The 16,341-nt window shown below is 39.4% G+C and overlaps 1 protein-coding gene across 2 annotated transcripts in view; it reads left to right on the top strand.

Moving 5' to 3' along the window:
• Positions 1-16,341, top strand: part of LOC111151383 (adaptor related protein complex 2 beta 1 subunit) — a 129,835-nt gene that overhangs the window by 20,634 nt on the left and 92,860 nt on the right. For both annotated transcript variants that reach the window (XM_022509370.1, XM_022509371.1), the window contains exon 5: positions 2,114-2,359. In XM_022509370.1, the coding sequence (XP_022365078.1) occupies positions 2,114-2,359 (246 nt within the window). The remainder of the gene's footprint in view (positions 1-2,113; positions 2,360-16,341) is intronic.

A 16,341-nucleotide genomic window follows, 5' to 3' on the forward strand; every position in this document is an offset into this window, starting at 1 on the left:
TAGATTTGATGGACATAATAATGAGGTGGTTCCTATTAATATGTATCTTTTTTTTTTTTAAAGATTTTATTTATTTATTTGTCAGAGAGAGCAAGCGAGAGTGAGCACAAGCAGATAGAGTGGCAGGCAGAGGCAGAGGGAGAAGCAGGCTCCCTGCTGAGCAAGGAGCCTGATGTGGGACTCGATCCCAGGACGCTGGGATCATGACCTGAGCCGAAGGCAGCGGCTTAACCCACTGAGCCACCCAGGCGTCCCATATCTTTTTTTTTTTAACTAGTGTTTTTTTTTTTCTGTCGGAAATTTAGTCTCCATTAAAAAAACCAAAAATTTCGGGGTGCCTGGGTGGCTCAGTGGGTTAAGCCTCTGCCTTTGGCTTGGTCATGATCTCAGGGTCCTGGGATTGAGCCTCGCATCAGGCTCCCTGCTGAGCAGAGAATGTACCCTGCCCGCCCCCCCACCCTTGTGTTCTCTGTCAAATAAATAAAATCTTTAAAAAACGAACAAACAGGGGCGCCTGGGTGGCTTGGGGTTAAAGCCTCTGCCTTCGGCTCAGGTCATGATCCCAGAGTCCTGGGATCGAGCCCCACATCAGGCTCTCTGCTCAGCGGGGAGCCTGCTTCCTCCTCTCTCTCTCTCTCTCTCTCTCTGCCTGCCTCTCTGCCTACTTGTGATCTCTGTCTGTCAAATAAATAAATAAAATCTTTAAAAAACAAACAAACATAACCAGCATTTCTAAAATTAGCTTCTATTAGACTGTTTTGAAAAATAAACAATATGCTTTCTTCTCGTGGAATTTTTGTTCTTTTCCTGTGTTTAGCTATGTAGTACAGAATCAGAGAACACAACATTTTCATTCTTTCTGTCTGGTGGTTCATAGATGGACTACATCATTAGAAAGATAATTTAGTTTACATATTTTGGAAGTTAGCATGTACATAGGTTTATAATGTTTAAAGAAATTTTTTAATGTAAGGCAATTTAAGGAGCATTCTCTTTGTACTGTATTTGGAAGCATTTGCTAATAAAGGAGAACGTTCAGGTACATGGCTGGCTTAGTTGGTAGAGCCATGTGACTCTTGATTTTGGGGTCATGAGTTCTAGCCCCATGTTGGGTGTGGAGATTATTTTAAAATAAATAAATAGGGGCACCTGGGTGGCTCAGTGGGTTGAAGCCTCTGCCTTCGGCTCGGGTCATGGTCTCAGGGTCCTGAGATTGAACCCCGCATCGGGCTCTCTGCTCAGCGAGAAACCTGCTTCCTCCTCTCTCTCTGCCTGCCTCTCTGACTACTTGTAATCTCTGTCTATCAAATAAATAAATGAAATCTCTTAAATAAATAAATAAATAAATAAACCCCTCATTTTTAAAAAAAAGGAGAAGGTACTTCAGAGGGCCCTTTCTGCTACTTAACTCCAGACATTTAGGTCAGCCCTATTCTGTTTTCCTTTGCTTTCTTGGCTGTAGGCCCCACAAAGTTCAGCCCTCTTTTCTCTCTGCTTGATATTTACAGGCTGACTCTGGGGTGGGACACATCTTTCCATTTCCTCATTTCTTTTTTCTGTTGTTAAGGCACTTCGACTAATGGCCATGGCAATGATAATACCAGCTCACTAAGCTTCTGCCTACTCCTGGATTGAATCCTACTGAGCGTTTCTTCATTGTGTTTGTAAAACAGTTAAATGAATTCCTAACCTAAGCTTTCTCTTTTTTTTTTTTTTTTTAAAGATTTTATTTATTTATTTGAGAAAGGGGATGAGGAAGAGAGAGAGCATGAGAGGAGAGAGGTCAGAGAGACAGACTCCTTGCTGAGCAGGGAGCCCTATGCGGGACTTGATCTTGGGGCTCCAGGATCATGACCTGAGTCAAAGGCAGTTGCTTAACCAACTGAGCCACCCAGGCGCCCTAACCTAAGCTCTTAAATAGGCAACTAAGATTTGTACTTAGGAAACAAAAGCATAGGAGATCAGTGTTATGATACAGAATATAACTGGAAGCTTACATTAAGGAAGTGTTCTTTTGTGGCTTATAGAAACAAGACTGTTTACCTTTAGTCACCGTGTACACCTGTAGTTGTCAATGGTTGTTTTTCTTTCTTTCTTTCTTTCTTTTTTAAAGGACTGTGAAGATCCCAATCCTCTAATTCGGGCCTTAGCAGTCAGGACCATGGGGTGCATCCGGGTGGACAAGATTACAGAATATCTCTGTGAGCCTCTCCGCAAGTGCTTGAAGGATGAAGATCCCTATGTTCGGAAAACAGCAGCGGTCTGTGTGGCAAAACTCCATGATATCAATGCCCAAATGGTGGAAGATCAGGGATTTCTGGATTCTCTGCGGGATCTCATAGCAGATTCAAATCCAATGGTAATAAGCTTCTGCTTTTATAAAGAGAGCAGTACTTAGAATAGGTTCCTTTAAAAAGCCTGTTTAAAACAAATCTTTGGGGCATTGAAAAAGGTTAGCTATGAGAAACATGAATTCTCTGTGTCCCTCAGATTATGTAGGTGTTTTCTGAAATGAAAACCAAGAACTAAAATACAAGGGTCTTTTTTTTTTTTTATTAAAGATTTTATTTATTTATTTGACAGATCCCAAGTAGGCAGAGAGGCAGGCAGAGAGAGAGGAGGAAGCAGGCTCCCCGCTGAGCAGAGAGCCTGACGTGGGGCTCGATTCCAAGACCCTGAGATCATGACGAGCTGAAGGCAGAGGCTTTAACCACTGAGCCACCCAGGCGCCCCAATACAAGGGTCTTAAAGCAGATCTTTGTATCATATCTACCCATGTATTTCCTCAAAAACTGGATCTTCCATCTTTTTTTAATAGGGTTTTACCTTAAATTTATGTCAGTTTTTAAAGGATTATTTCTTCCGATGTTTTTGGTCTTCTCTGGTAGTGTAGAAATAGAAACAAAGTTATATTTATTGCCTGATTATTGTAATGCAATCTTCTACAGGAAAATTCTAGGACAAAATTCTTTCTGCCAGCTTATGTTCTAAATGTTTGGCAGCTAGAACATAATACTTTGAAGTTTGGGGACCTTTTATTTCTCTTATTAATATTTTTAACTTTGTCCTTATAATGAAAGGGAGAAAGTCCCAAGTTGTATGTTGACTCTGCTAGTAACTGGAGCTCATTCGAATGGAATGATTGATCACTAGGTACCATTATTGAGGAGGCAGAGGAATATGGCCATTTTTTTCCCCTTTTTGCCCAATGCAGTATTTACTTGGAGGTGAATAACTTTGAGTTAATCAGTAGATCACTGCTGATTGTTTGTTGAACTTTTTTCTTTGTTGAACTTTTTGAAATAGAGTTGGAATTTGCCCTTGAAATAGACATTGTCTCTCACTTGTGAATCATATGCTCAGATCTCTGTTTTGGTATTTCATTTGGGTCATTTTATTCTTTGAGTAGCCTTGGCTTCTGTTTATGAGCCTTTAAGTTTAGTGTCAAAGTCAAAGGATGAAGAAGGCCACATTTTTTTTTTAAGGTATTATGGTACTAACTACCTCAGGAATCTTCTAGCTACCTTCTAGGCACAGAAGTTGGTGTGGGTGTGTATGTGCTTAAACCATGACTTCTGAAAGGTATCACCAGCAGTATTAGAAGATTCAGCCTTTCCTTTTTTCCCTCAAGGAGGACCATCTGGCACCTTTTTAAAAAAATTCTGTAAAGAAGGAAATTTATAAGGCATTAGTGTCTATTTATAGAATGTTTAGCTGGTCCCAAGTTGTGTTTTGGTGTTGCTTTTGAGTCACTGTTACCCTGAGCAGAGCTGTCTTTGAAATTTTCTACTTGAGGACAGATGAGAAGATGAGTTTGGGCTCCATGCTTCCAGGTTTCAGGGTTCCAGATGTGCAGGATATCATGCACTCATATTCAGTGGAGCTTAGAGTGTGGAGTGGAGTGAGATGAAAATGAGTTCTAACTCATAGGTAATTCCAGTTTGGGGAGAAAAAAGGCATTTTTATACCAATGTAAATTCTTCAAAATAGAACCTATAAAATTAGATGATGAGGGATAGGGGCTAACTGATGGTTTAGTAAAGAAGTTTATTTATTTATTTATTTATTTAAAGAATTTATTCATTTATTTGACAGACGGAGATCACAAACAGGCAGAGAGGCAGGCAGGGAGAGAGGAAGGGAAGCAGGCTCCCCGCCGAGCAGACAGCCCGATGCGGGGTTCACGGGGTTCAATCCCAGGACCTTGGGATCATGACCTGAGCCGAAGGCAGAGGCTTTAACCCACTGAGCCACCCAGGCGCCCCATTAGGAAAGAGTTTTTTGTTTTGTTGTTCATTTGTTGTACCCAAGCACTTGGATCTTTATCCAGATTAGTTGAGAGGATGGAATGATCTGGAACAAGCCTAATTTGACTTATTTTAAGTTTTCATTGTGGAGGAGGAACTGGTTTTTGTCCAGCCCACAATACTCTCAAGTAATACATGTATTTATACATGTATTTATTTATTTATACTTTTTATTATGGGAATTTTCAAATATATTCAAATTTAGAGTGACTAAATGAAAACAATAGATAAATAAAATGAACCCATTTACCATCACCAGATTCAGTCATTATCAACACGTGCCAGTCTTGTTTTTAGCTATTTTCTCCCACACCATACCTATGCGTACAGAATTTAAACAGGCAACACATCACTGGGTCTCTTTGAAAATCCCTCCAAATCACCTCCTGATTTGTTGTAGTAAAAACAGGTTAAGAAATTTTAAGAGCATTATAACTTACTATAATGTTATATTACACTCAGTTATCTTTGAGAAAACTTTTAGAGAAAATTTAAGGTTCCTTGGTAGATTTTGAGAAACTGTTTCAGGAATGACTTTTTTCTTTTTTCTTTTTTTTTTTTAATTTTTTTTATTTATTTGTCAGAGACTGAGAGAGAGTGAGCACAAGCAGGGGGAGCAGCAGGCGGAGGGAGAGGGAGAAGCAGACTTCCCACTGAGCAGGGAGCCCGATGTGGACTCCATCCCAGGACTCTGGGATCATGACCTGAGCTGAAGGCTGATGCTCAACCAGCTGAGCCACCCAGGCGTCCCAAGGAATGACTTTTGTTTTGCCGTCTTTATTGCCAATTTTCTTAGAGCAGGTATCAGCATTAATTATCGTTGGACCTATTGCCCTCTAAATAGAAAATCTTTGTGATTCTTGTCAGATTTCTCGGTAGCAGAACTTTTCCCTGATACTGTTCAGTTGAGTGCTAGCAAGGCATACAGGGTGCAAAATTTAAGGTGGTACTCACATTCAGGTGTCAGTCTGTACCCACACAAACCTGAAAGTGGGGTGTGCCATGCTTGCCCTACTCCTATCCCGGCCTTACATTCAGATCATTTTTTGAACTCTTCATGCTTGTTTTAATGAAGAACTGAAAAGCTTGGATTAAGATAGTCAACAGACATACAGGCCTATTTTTAATCTTGAACCCATACTTTTCGTCTCAAACTGGGATGTCCTGCTTTTTACCTAAAAGTGTTAGAACTAACATTTAGGCCACTGATTTTACTTTTTTGTCAACTGGGTCAAATACTGTTGATAGGGAACAGAGGAGTGAATGAATGTAAAGTGTAGCAGCTCAAACACCTAAGAAGTTCCTAAGGCTTATGATGACCATGTGTCATTAGGAAAAAGGGTATTTAAATTTGATTGCATTCTATGCCAGTTAAATGCTTTCAGTTATATTACTTAGTTCTCATATCCTCTTAGTGAAGTAAAGGTTATTCCATATTAGAGATCAAGGTTTTCCTAGAGTCTGACAGCTAGTGGTAACATAGCCAGGATTCTAACCTAGTTCTGAGTCCCAGTGCCCATTATTGGTCACTGCCTTCATGGATGTATGCATAGGATAGAATTTAAGTGTGTATATTCAGACATACACATTTAGAACTGTTTTATTTTCTCAAAATGGTAAAAATTTTGAACATATGAAGGCCTTTAATGATCTGTTTTACTGTGGGAATCCTCTCAGTGCTCTTACTCTGATGATGGATAGGAGTCTTCTTACTGCTCCTGAGGAGTAATTTTGTTCCACTTTTTCAGAAGTTGTTCCACATGGTGGCAGCACCGCAACAGCAAATATTAGAATCTCTTGCAAAACGAACGTTTCCAGGGGCTTCTGCCTTAGTAATTTTCTTAGAGCTCACTTCAGAAGGGCATCCTAGATGTGAGAGCACCTGAACACTTGCAGAAGTGACTTTGAAATCTGAGAGGAAAATATTGATCAAGATCTGAATACTTTGGGGCTTTTGTGGATCTCCAGGCTGATTCCTGGGTGTAGTGTACCTTGCAGCAAGTAGGAGAACTTTAATATGTTTTCATTCTCTTTCTGGGGTGGGGGGGGGGGGATCACGCCTCATTTTCCTGCATTTAACTCATTTATACCAGTTAGAGCAATCTTTCATAGCGATACTATTTGAAAGAGAAAGGATAGACTTGAAAGTAAAAAAAAATTCTTTGTTAAATTCTAGCTCAACTTCCCTGAGTTGTTTCCTCTTCTTTTAAATGAGTGGAACCACCGTAGACAGGTGTCAGGAGTATTTCTTGAGCTCTTGCATAAAAAAGCACATGTTCAAGTACTTGGCTTATGGGAGCTCACTAGAGTGATTGGTGCTGCTCCTGTAATGATGAAGTAAACGTCAGGCAAAGGTTAACATTATTGCTACAATATTAAATTAAAATGTCCTGATTACTTTGATAGCTGTGCAAACTCATATAGTACAGTCTTTTCTGAGAGATTAGAGCCAAACTTATTTTCAGATGCGGGTTTTATTATTCTTTATTTTGAAAGTATACCTGTGTCCAGAATGAGGAACCACTTTAGAGCTACAGGAAAATAGCTCCCATGATTTCCTCACAGTTGTCAGAATTTAAAAAATTTCCACTAAGTGTATACTTACAAGAAAAAAAAGTGCTTTTGAGTGATAGTAACTTCTGTAGCTTTTTGCCCACATATTAGGATTTACCCTCCTTACTATGTTTTTTCCTCCCCTCTGAGGCTTTTATGTATTCTGACTTCTATTAACACGTGCATGCCAGAGTCAGCCACTCCAGAGACTCTCTCAACAGCCCCCACTGAACAGTGTTTGCTTTTGTTTGTGAACTCTGTTCTCCTGAGTCCTTCCCTTTGGCTTAGGGACTTGTACCTTTGATCTCTGTCTTCCAAGCCTTCTCAGTTTTGCTTCCATCACTCTGAGAGCTGCCTCCAGGAAGCCCTCTTGCACTGCTCTGCATCTGTCTGCCAAGCTCAAAATACTAAATAAGTAAAAAACCTGTTTCTGTTTGCTGAGTATTCTGGACAAGTAGTATGTTCTCAGAATTGCCTTAGCTTGACCTGCAGTGGCCTTTAGCAAAGGTTCTAGCTAAAACCACCAGCTTCTTTTGATTAGAACTTACTCTAGAAAGCTGTTTTATGAAAAACCACCTCTTCTCAGAAAAACTATATACTTTAACTGTGTGCTAGCCAGCTGTTGGTTTGTAAACCTTATGGACACAGCTTCTTTTTTTTTCTTTCAGTTTCCTCCCTTTTATTTTTTTTAAATTATTTTTATTACCATACAATGTATTGTTTGCCCCAGGGGTACAGGTCTGTGAATCATCAGGCTTACACATTTTTCTGGAAGCTTCTGTGGTGTAATCTCAAACCAGCCCCCTTTAAGTGGAGGGCAGAGAGGGACCAAAGAGAGAGGCAGGCTCCTCCAGGTTGGTAGGTGGCAGTTCTAATAAGCAAAGAGAGCTGACACACAAGGCTTGCCTTTGGGCAGCAGCAAGACAGCATGGATCCTCCCACCTGCCTGCCAAATCTTAAAAGTTTATAAAGAGGCCTTAACTGGGTTCAGTCACGTATACCATGCAGGTGAAAGACAAGTGGAACCTCCATTCCAAGGATAGGTGTAGGATGAGAAGCCTCCAAGGTAGGGGCCGGGTTCCAGCTCACAGGTCGGTTGCCAGGCACATCTTTTTGGTAACCATCCCCAACACCAGCATGTAGAAGCAGCAGGGTATCATGACAGCGGTTCTCAACGGGGAGCGGTTTTGCTCCCCAGGAGACGTTTGACAATGTGTGGGAACTTTTGGTTGTTAAACTAATGGGAGAGGTGCTACTGGCATCTAGTAGGTAGAGTCCAGAGATACTTTAAACATCCTATAATGTATAGGACAGTGCCTTACGGCAAACGGTTATCCATCCCCATATCCAGTAGTGCTGAATTGCAAAAATTTGGTTTATGGAGATAGTATATGACCTTCAGGGCCAGAGTGGCTGCTGTTTTGAGTCCTGGTGTGGCTGCTCACTAAAAACGTTGTCTTGAGCAAGTTGTTTAAAATGAGCTTCAGTTTCCTCATCTGTAAAATGAGTGTCATAATGCCTATTTTACACAATTATTTTGAATAAGAAGAGTAATTTAAAAATTTAATACCTGATATTTGGTGGTGCTTAATAAACTGTAGCTACTGAGGAACAGAGCTAACATTGCGTACTTTCTGATCATTAGAGTTTTTATTTAGGCCTTAGAAAGTTGTGTTGTGGTTTGTTGTCAGTCTAAGATGATACATATTGAAAAACTTAAGTCTCTAGGTCATTTTGTGAATGCAAGGATTTTTTTTTTAAAGATTTTATTTTATTTATTTGACAGACAGAGATCACAAGTAGGCAGAAAGGCGGGCAGAGATGGGCGGGGTTTGGGGTGGGAGCAGGCTCCCTGCTGAGCAGAGAGCCCGATACAGGGCTCGATCCCAGGACCCTGGGATCACGACCTGAGCCGAAGGCAGAGGCTTTAACCCACTGAGCCTCCCAGGTGCCCCGTGAATGCAAGGATTTTTATCAGTATAAATGATGTCATTGTGGGCTGTGTTAAATTTTCTGTGAAAGATAGGTCTAGAACACATAGAAAAACATAATGACTTCATTTAATTTAATACTTTGTATGATTTCTCTTATCCCTAAATGTATATTAATAAGTGAGAGAGTTTTAAAGTAGAATTTCATACATAAGTGAAATTAGAAATGGATAATGCCCTTCATAAAGGAAGTCCATAAAGGAGTTCTAGAGCTGGTAGAATTTTAGGCATGTGTGAGAGTGTCAGTTTGTGGTAGGCACTTAATAACAGTAATGTGGGAGGTAATATATTCAGTCTGTCTGGGTTCTCCCAAGTGAGTAATGTTATATTTGGTACTAAAAGAGGATCTACCATTAGTTTCTGCAGGGTTGGAGTAAGTAGAATCCTTGAGGGCTGCTTTGATATAAAGTTGACTGCTCAGCTCTTGAATTTCCCGCTGGTTGATCTGAATTCTTTTCCGTCTCTGCTTACTGGAGAAGCAGATGTTTTTGTTTTCCTTCATAATAAACTCTGGAAATGTTTCTGTGATTTTCATTTCTTTTAAAAAATTCACTATCCGGGGGCGCCTGGGTGGCTCAGTGGGTTAAAGCCTCTGCCTTCACCTCAGGTCATGATCCCAGGGTCCTGGGATCGAGCCCCACATCAGGTTCTCTGCTCGGCAGGGAGCCTGCTTCCTCCTCTCTCTCTCTCTCTCTGCCTGCCTCTCAGCCTACTTGTGATCTCTGTCTGTTAAATAAATAAATAAAATCTTTAAAAAAAAATTCACTATCGGTTTTTATTTTACCAATTATTACCAACTTACAGGTTTTTTTTTTTTTTTAAATCTCATTTGGGAGGAATATTTCTAGATTTCCAGAAAAGTTGCAAAGATAGCACAGAAAGTTCTCATATATTCTTCATTCAATGTCACTTAATGTTAACGTCTTACATAACCGTGGCACATTTGTCAAAAACTAAGAAATTAGCATTGGTACATTATTATTAACTAAAGTACAGATTTTGTTTGAATTTCACCTGTTTCAACACAAATGTCCTTTTGCTATTCTAGGATTCAGTCCAAAATAGCAAATTGCATTTAATTACTTCTTTTTATAAAGAGTTGACTCACACTGTATTAAAAGTATCTCAAAAACAAAAAAGTGCTTTATAATTATAAAATGTTACTCCCCCCTGTCCAGTACTGTATAGCATAGTGGTTAAAACTCAAGCTCTGGAGCCAAAACACTTGGGTTTGTGTCCTGGTTCTGTCATTTCTTAGCTTCCTAAACTTCTTATCTTATTAAGCTTATTAATAAATAATCTTCTATCATAGATTGTGAACATTGAAGGATAGAGGGTTTGCAAAGCACTTAATATTAAACCTGGTATAGAGGAAGCCCTTCATAAGTTAACTACCAGTTATGGTCTATATTGTATAGTCATTGTGGAGTTGGATATTAATAATTTTAGAAGGGTTAATCTTTCAATTGCAAATTTATTTTTAAAAAATTTAATTTTGGGGGCGCCTGGGTGGCTCAGTGTGTTAAAGCCTCTGCCTTCGGCTCAGGTCTTGATCCCAGGGTCCTGGGATTGAGCCCCACATCAGGCTCTCTGCTCAGCAGGGAGCCTGCTTCCTCCTCTCTCTCTGCCTGCCTCTGTCTACTTGTGATCTCTGTCTGTCAAATGAGTAAATAAAATCTTTTTTTTTTTTTAAAGATTTTATTTATTTATTTGACAGATGGAGATCACAACTAGGCAGAGAGACAGGCAGAGAGAGTGGAAGGAAAGCCGGCTCTTTGCTGAGCAGAGAGCCCAATGCGGGGCTCGATCCCCGGACCCTGGGGTCATGACCTGAGCTGAAGGCAGAGGCTTTAACCCACTGAGCCACCCAGGCGCCCCCTAAATAAAACCTTACAAGAAAATCAAACCTTTTTTTTTTTTTTTTATGTGTTATTTAAAGCCAGACATTGTCTTTTAGGGTAATTTCCTAGGGAAGCTTACCCACAAATGAACCTAGGTGTATTTACAATGTTACTGACTACATCATTGCAGAGTTACTTTTAAAAGGTAATTATTCAAGAATATGCCTTTTTTTTTTTTTTTTAAGATTTTATTCATTTATTTGACAGCACAAGCAGGGGGAATGGCAGAGGGAGAAGGAGAAGCAGGCTGCCCGTTGAGCAGGGAGTCTGATGCATGCCTCAATCCCAGGACCTTGGGATCATGACCTGAGCTGAAGGCGGACACTTAACCAACTGAGCCACCTAGGTGCCCCTCAAGGATAAAACTTTTTAAAGCAGATTTTGTCAGCAGCTTCTGGAAAACTGAATCTATTGTACATAGTGCCCCAAAAGATCACAGCTCATTCCTTTCTTAGTGTACTCTTTGAAATGATCTCAAGACTCTTAATGTGGCAGGGATTACTTTGCTCTCAAAAGAAGATAATAGTGGTGTGATAATAAATTTTTTGTTTTGTTCCTGTTGCACCTTGCTCTGGTGTAATTTTAGGGTTTGTGGGCGAAGTAACTCTGGTTGTTAGGAGTGCCTTTTGTGTACTTGTAGATACCTACTTGTAGCATTTTGGTTTTGAGAATATTTGCATTTTTATCAGACTGTATCTTAAGCCACCTTAAGTAATGAATTTTACTGAGTCTTATTTGTAAATCTTGTTACCATGTATGCAGACCTTCTTGTCATAATGAGCTGTGTTGACTCAACTTCCTTATTCCTGGGAAGGTGAGGGCAAATGATGGCATCTTATAGAACCTAATGTAGTTGGCATATTATCTGCTGGCATTCTGGATGTGTGCTGGATTGAAGTAGGAGCTCTGTTTTACTTATTTGAGGGGAAGAAAATTAACTGGTACCACATAGTCATTGTGTCCTTAAGGAGCCGATAATGACAGGAACATGCTTAGAACAAATAAACATTGCCCCGTGCTTTAACACCTCTTTTGGGGCAGCTCTGTGAAATAGAAAGGGAGAGTCCTAGGTTGCTGATTTTTAAGAAGATAAAAATATATACCACCTGTATATTTTAGCTTAATAGTTTCGGTCATTTATTCTGCTTTCACTTGATTTAATTAAGTCTTTAGGGTATCAACCCAAAGGATTATAAATGGAACATGAAAACTGAAGTAGAAATCTGTTCAGAGTATGTAACCTTAAAGGTCATTGCTGGAAATGAACGTTCTTTAAGTAGTAATTTGTTAATCGGGGGAAGTCACTATACTGGAAAGTGATCTCTGTCTTGGGTTCTGAGGGTATGGAAATGAAGGTGCAGAATGAAAGTCATTCAAAGGGACTGGTGCACGGGTGGGAGATTTCTCATAAAGGAGCTTCTGTCTGTGACACTCCAGTCCTTCTGTAGACCTACATTTCCCTTCTAGAGTTCTTTTTTACAGGATCATTTTTAACCATATCCACAGCTCTAGCTTGCTCCTTTTTTTAAAAAGTGAGGTGAAATTTATGTCCTCTCAGTTGGTACATATCAGATAGGGGTAGCTTATAAATCAGATTTTATAGCTGGATAGTAAATTTTGCCTCTTTAAGTGCAGTCAGGAGGTAATTATCTCTGAAATATATATAAAGTAGAAGATTACATTTTTCTCCTTGTATAAATCTGCATGTCACCTTTGCCTGGAAATAATGTTTTGATTATATTATCCTCCCCCATCTCTTGATTTTTCTTTCCCTTTTTCCCCAGCTGAAGTTCACAGCTCCTGCCACTTGGCTCTTGGCATTTATGCTAGAGGCAGAATGATTAGTACTCAGAAACTGGAATCAGACTCAAACCTGGAGTTCATATTCAAGCACTATCCCTTTCTGGCTGTTCACTAAGCAAGTCACTAACTTCTCTAAACTGATTTATAAATTCATTTTTAAAGCCTGTTTCCTTGGGGTGACTGGGTGGCTCAGTTAGGTTAAGCATCTGACTCTTGATTTTGGCTCAGGTCATGATCTCGGGATCCCGGGATTGAGTCCTACATTGGGCTCTGCACTCAGCAGGGAATCTGCTTGAGATCCTCTCCTCCCTCTGCTTGTGGGAGCATGCCTCTCTCAAATAAATAAATAAACAAACCTTTAAAAAAAAAAAAAAGGAAAGAAACCTGTTTCCTTATCTGTAATAGGTGGATTTTGATAACAACTACCTCAGTTGCTGTTGGGGTTAATGGTGCATAGTAAGTGTTCAATATGTTTAAGCCTTTTATCTCTTTGTACAGCTTTCTCTATTAGGTATAGTAGAAGGTAAACCACAAATTGCTTATGTTTAAAAAAAAAAAACAAAAAACTAAGCAGACTCCAAGGGTCCCTAAGGAATGATCACATTGAAGAGAAGTCTGTAGTTAAAGCAGAGAAAGATTTGTCTAGTAGGGAATGTGATTTTATATGCATCTATATATGTATGCTTTTGTACCTAAGTATGTGCATAGATGTTTGTGTCTAATATCTGTATAAAGTATACAGATTAGGTCTACAGTGGTGGGGTAGGGAGGAGGAATGTTTAGTTGCAATCTCCCTAAGAGACACCATAATTGGGAGACAAGATGAATTTAAAAAAAAATTTTTTTTTACGGTATATATGTTTTCCTTTGTAACCTAGATGCCAACTTTTTATGTATCAACTAATTTATTAGTTAAGAAAACTAATTTTAGAAACCCAATTCATCCATTTTTAAGCAAAACTTCTTTAGAAACTCCTTTCTGGGGTTCCTGACTGGCTTAGTCGGTGGAACATGCTACACTGGATCTTAGAGTTGTGAGTTCGAGCCCCATGTAGGCTGTAGAGATTACTCAAAAATAAAATGTAAAGAAAAAAAAAAAGACTATTGAAAACTGGGGTTTTTTTTTGAGATTATAGTTAAAAGGCTCTTGTTCTCTTTTTGGCAGTGTTTTATCCTAAGAGAAATGCCAGTTTTCTAGGGGAGAAATGTTAGGCATGTGAGTCTTAGTTCAAATTCAGAGTGATGGTTCAAGTGATAGAAACATAACTTTTTTAGTACACAGGTATATCAAGGCAGTTACTGCAGGGGTTAGATTTGTCCTTTGTGATGTTGAATTACTGTCTGGAGTAATCTTTCTGGAAAGAAGTAAATTTTAAGTTTCAATCTATTATTTTTAAAGTTTATTTTTAGAAATAGACAATATATGTGCTATGTACAGAATACAAAATTCCAAAGAAACAGAGCATAAACGTTGACAGGTGAGCTGTCCTATATATCCTAACCACCTAGTTGCTGTCTTGAAGTGTCTTTTTTCTCTATCTACTTCACATTTGGTGTGACCAGCTTATTTTAAGTTTCCATTAGGGTGAGACCAGGAGAACACTAAGCAATCCCTACGGGCTCACCTTCATATGTTTCTGAAATCATAATAGCTGGTGAGGATTAGGAGATGAAAGTGGAAAGGTAGAACAGAAGGAACTTGAGGGGCGCCTGAGTAGCTCAGTGGGTTAAGACTCTGCCTTCGGCTCAGGTCATGATCTCAGGGTCCTGGGATCGAGCCCCACATCGGGTTCTCTGCTCAGCAGGGAGTCTGCTTCCTCCTCTTTCTCTGACTGCCTCTCTGCCTACTTGTGATCTCTCTCTGTCAAATAAATAAATAAAATCTTAAAAAAAAAAAAAAAGAAGGAACTTGAAGTTTTAGAGGAACAGAATTTTGTTATTGGGGATGCATTTTTCTCTGGTTGGCCATTGGCTCAGGAACTGTTTGGCAGTAATCTCTCTTCTCAGGGCCGGCTTTTCTAAACATAATCCTATAATCTGGTCTCTCTGGATCTTTTAATTAGATTTACTTTTCTCTATTTCTTTTTTTGTTTTAATGTGATAATGAGTGGAAATTGCCTATTTTGCCACCAGAACATATACTTCATTAGCCACATTATACACTTGGTTTAATTTCTAATTGCCTATGATAATGACAGAGGAATTCTAATTGTTCATTCTGTTCAGCATCCTTCTGTTCTCTTTCCTCCACATTGCTTTTTTAAACTCCCTCAGTTCTGACCTTTTCTTTTTCTACATTTCCTATTAACAGACTTTATATTTAACACGTAATCTTTTTTTAACATCAAAATGATTTAACTGGCAGAAATGGTAAGTTGTGGTAGGACACTTTATTCTTGGACAGCTGGTAACTAAGATTGGGCATATGTTGGCAGTAATAGTTGAAAACAGGCATTTGGTCTTCTGATATGACATTTTGATCCTTTATCCATAATCAGGTCTATCAAGTGTGTAGTACATGGGAAATGTCTTTTCCCTGCATGTAAAGCACCTGAGATGATGGAGGGGGTTAGTATTTCACTCTTTATGCCTTTTGTCACTGAATCCCATGCTTGATGATAGCAAACAAAAATGAAGTCAGAAAAGAGCTTTATACGTGTTACCATGTGGTAGGTAGACTAGATAATTCTTACTGATTTTTCTTTCTTTTTTTTTTTTTAAAGACTTTATTTATTTATTTGACAGAGAGATCACAAGTAGGCAGAGAAAGAGGGGGAAGCAGGCTCCCCACTGAGCAGAGAGTCCAATGTGGGGCTTGATCCCAGGACGCTGAGACCATGACCTGAGCAGAAGGCAGAGGCTTAACCCACTGAGCCACCCAGGCACCCCTCTTCCTGATTTTTCTTAATAACAGTAAAATCATATCGTAGTATAATCATCCTTACAAAGGAGCCTTTGATTTTTCATCTTGGAATTTTATGGTCACTAAGTTGTAGCTGAAGATGATTCGATTTGTACCATCGTACTTTTTTTTTTTTAAGATTTATTAATTGATTAGAGAGAGAGCATGTGCATGTGAGCGGGGAGAGGGGCAGAGGAAGAGGGAGAGAGAGAATCCCAAGCAGACTCTGCGTGGAGGGAGGAACCTGACTCAGGGCTTGATCCCACTTGAGCAGAGATCATGATCCTGAGATCATGACCTGAGCTGAAACCAGGAGTTGGTCGCTTAATTGACTGAGCTACCCAGGCACTCAGTGACATATACCTTTTATGCCATAAGTGCCTTACATGATTAAAAAATCATATTCTCTAGACATTTATCTTTTGGGATAATCTGTAGACTACTCAGATAAGCTGACTACTGAAATCAGTAGTTGAATTGTGGCTGTTAGGTTTCTTCACTTGTTGGCAAAAGGATAATTACACAACTCTTAGTTTCTCAAGCTTTTAGGAAGGCACTTTAGTAAAAACCAAGAATGAGTTGATGTTTTTGAGAACATTTTAATGTGTGTAATTACTGAAGCTGCTATCTCTTATCACATCTCATTGATAGTTAACATTACCTTGCTAGTCTTTAGTAACATCTGGGAGCTTCACTGCAAAATATGGTTTTCAGGGTGCCTGACTGGCTCGGTCCGCAGAGCATGTGATTCTTGTTCTTGGGGTTAAGTTCGAGCCCCACATTGGGCATAGAGAGTACTTTTAAAAAAGATGGCTTTAAATTCAATTATATAGACCATAGTATAGTTTTGTGTGCGTGCGTATGTGTGTGTGTGTGTGTGTGTG

This window comes from Enhydra lutris, unplaced genomic scaffold (assembly GCF_002288905.1).
Source record: "Enhydra lutris kenyoni isolate GAN:26980312 unplaced genomic scaffold, ASM228890v2 scaffoldscaffold26, whole genome shotgun sequence".
Lineage (NCBI taxonomy): Eukaryota > Metazoa > Chordata > Mammalia > Carnivora > Mustelidae > Enhydra > Enhydra lutris.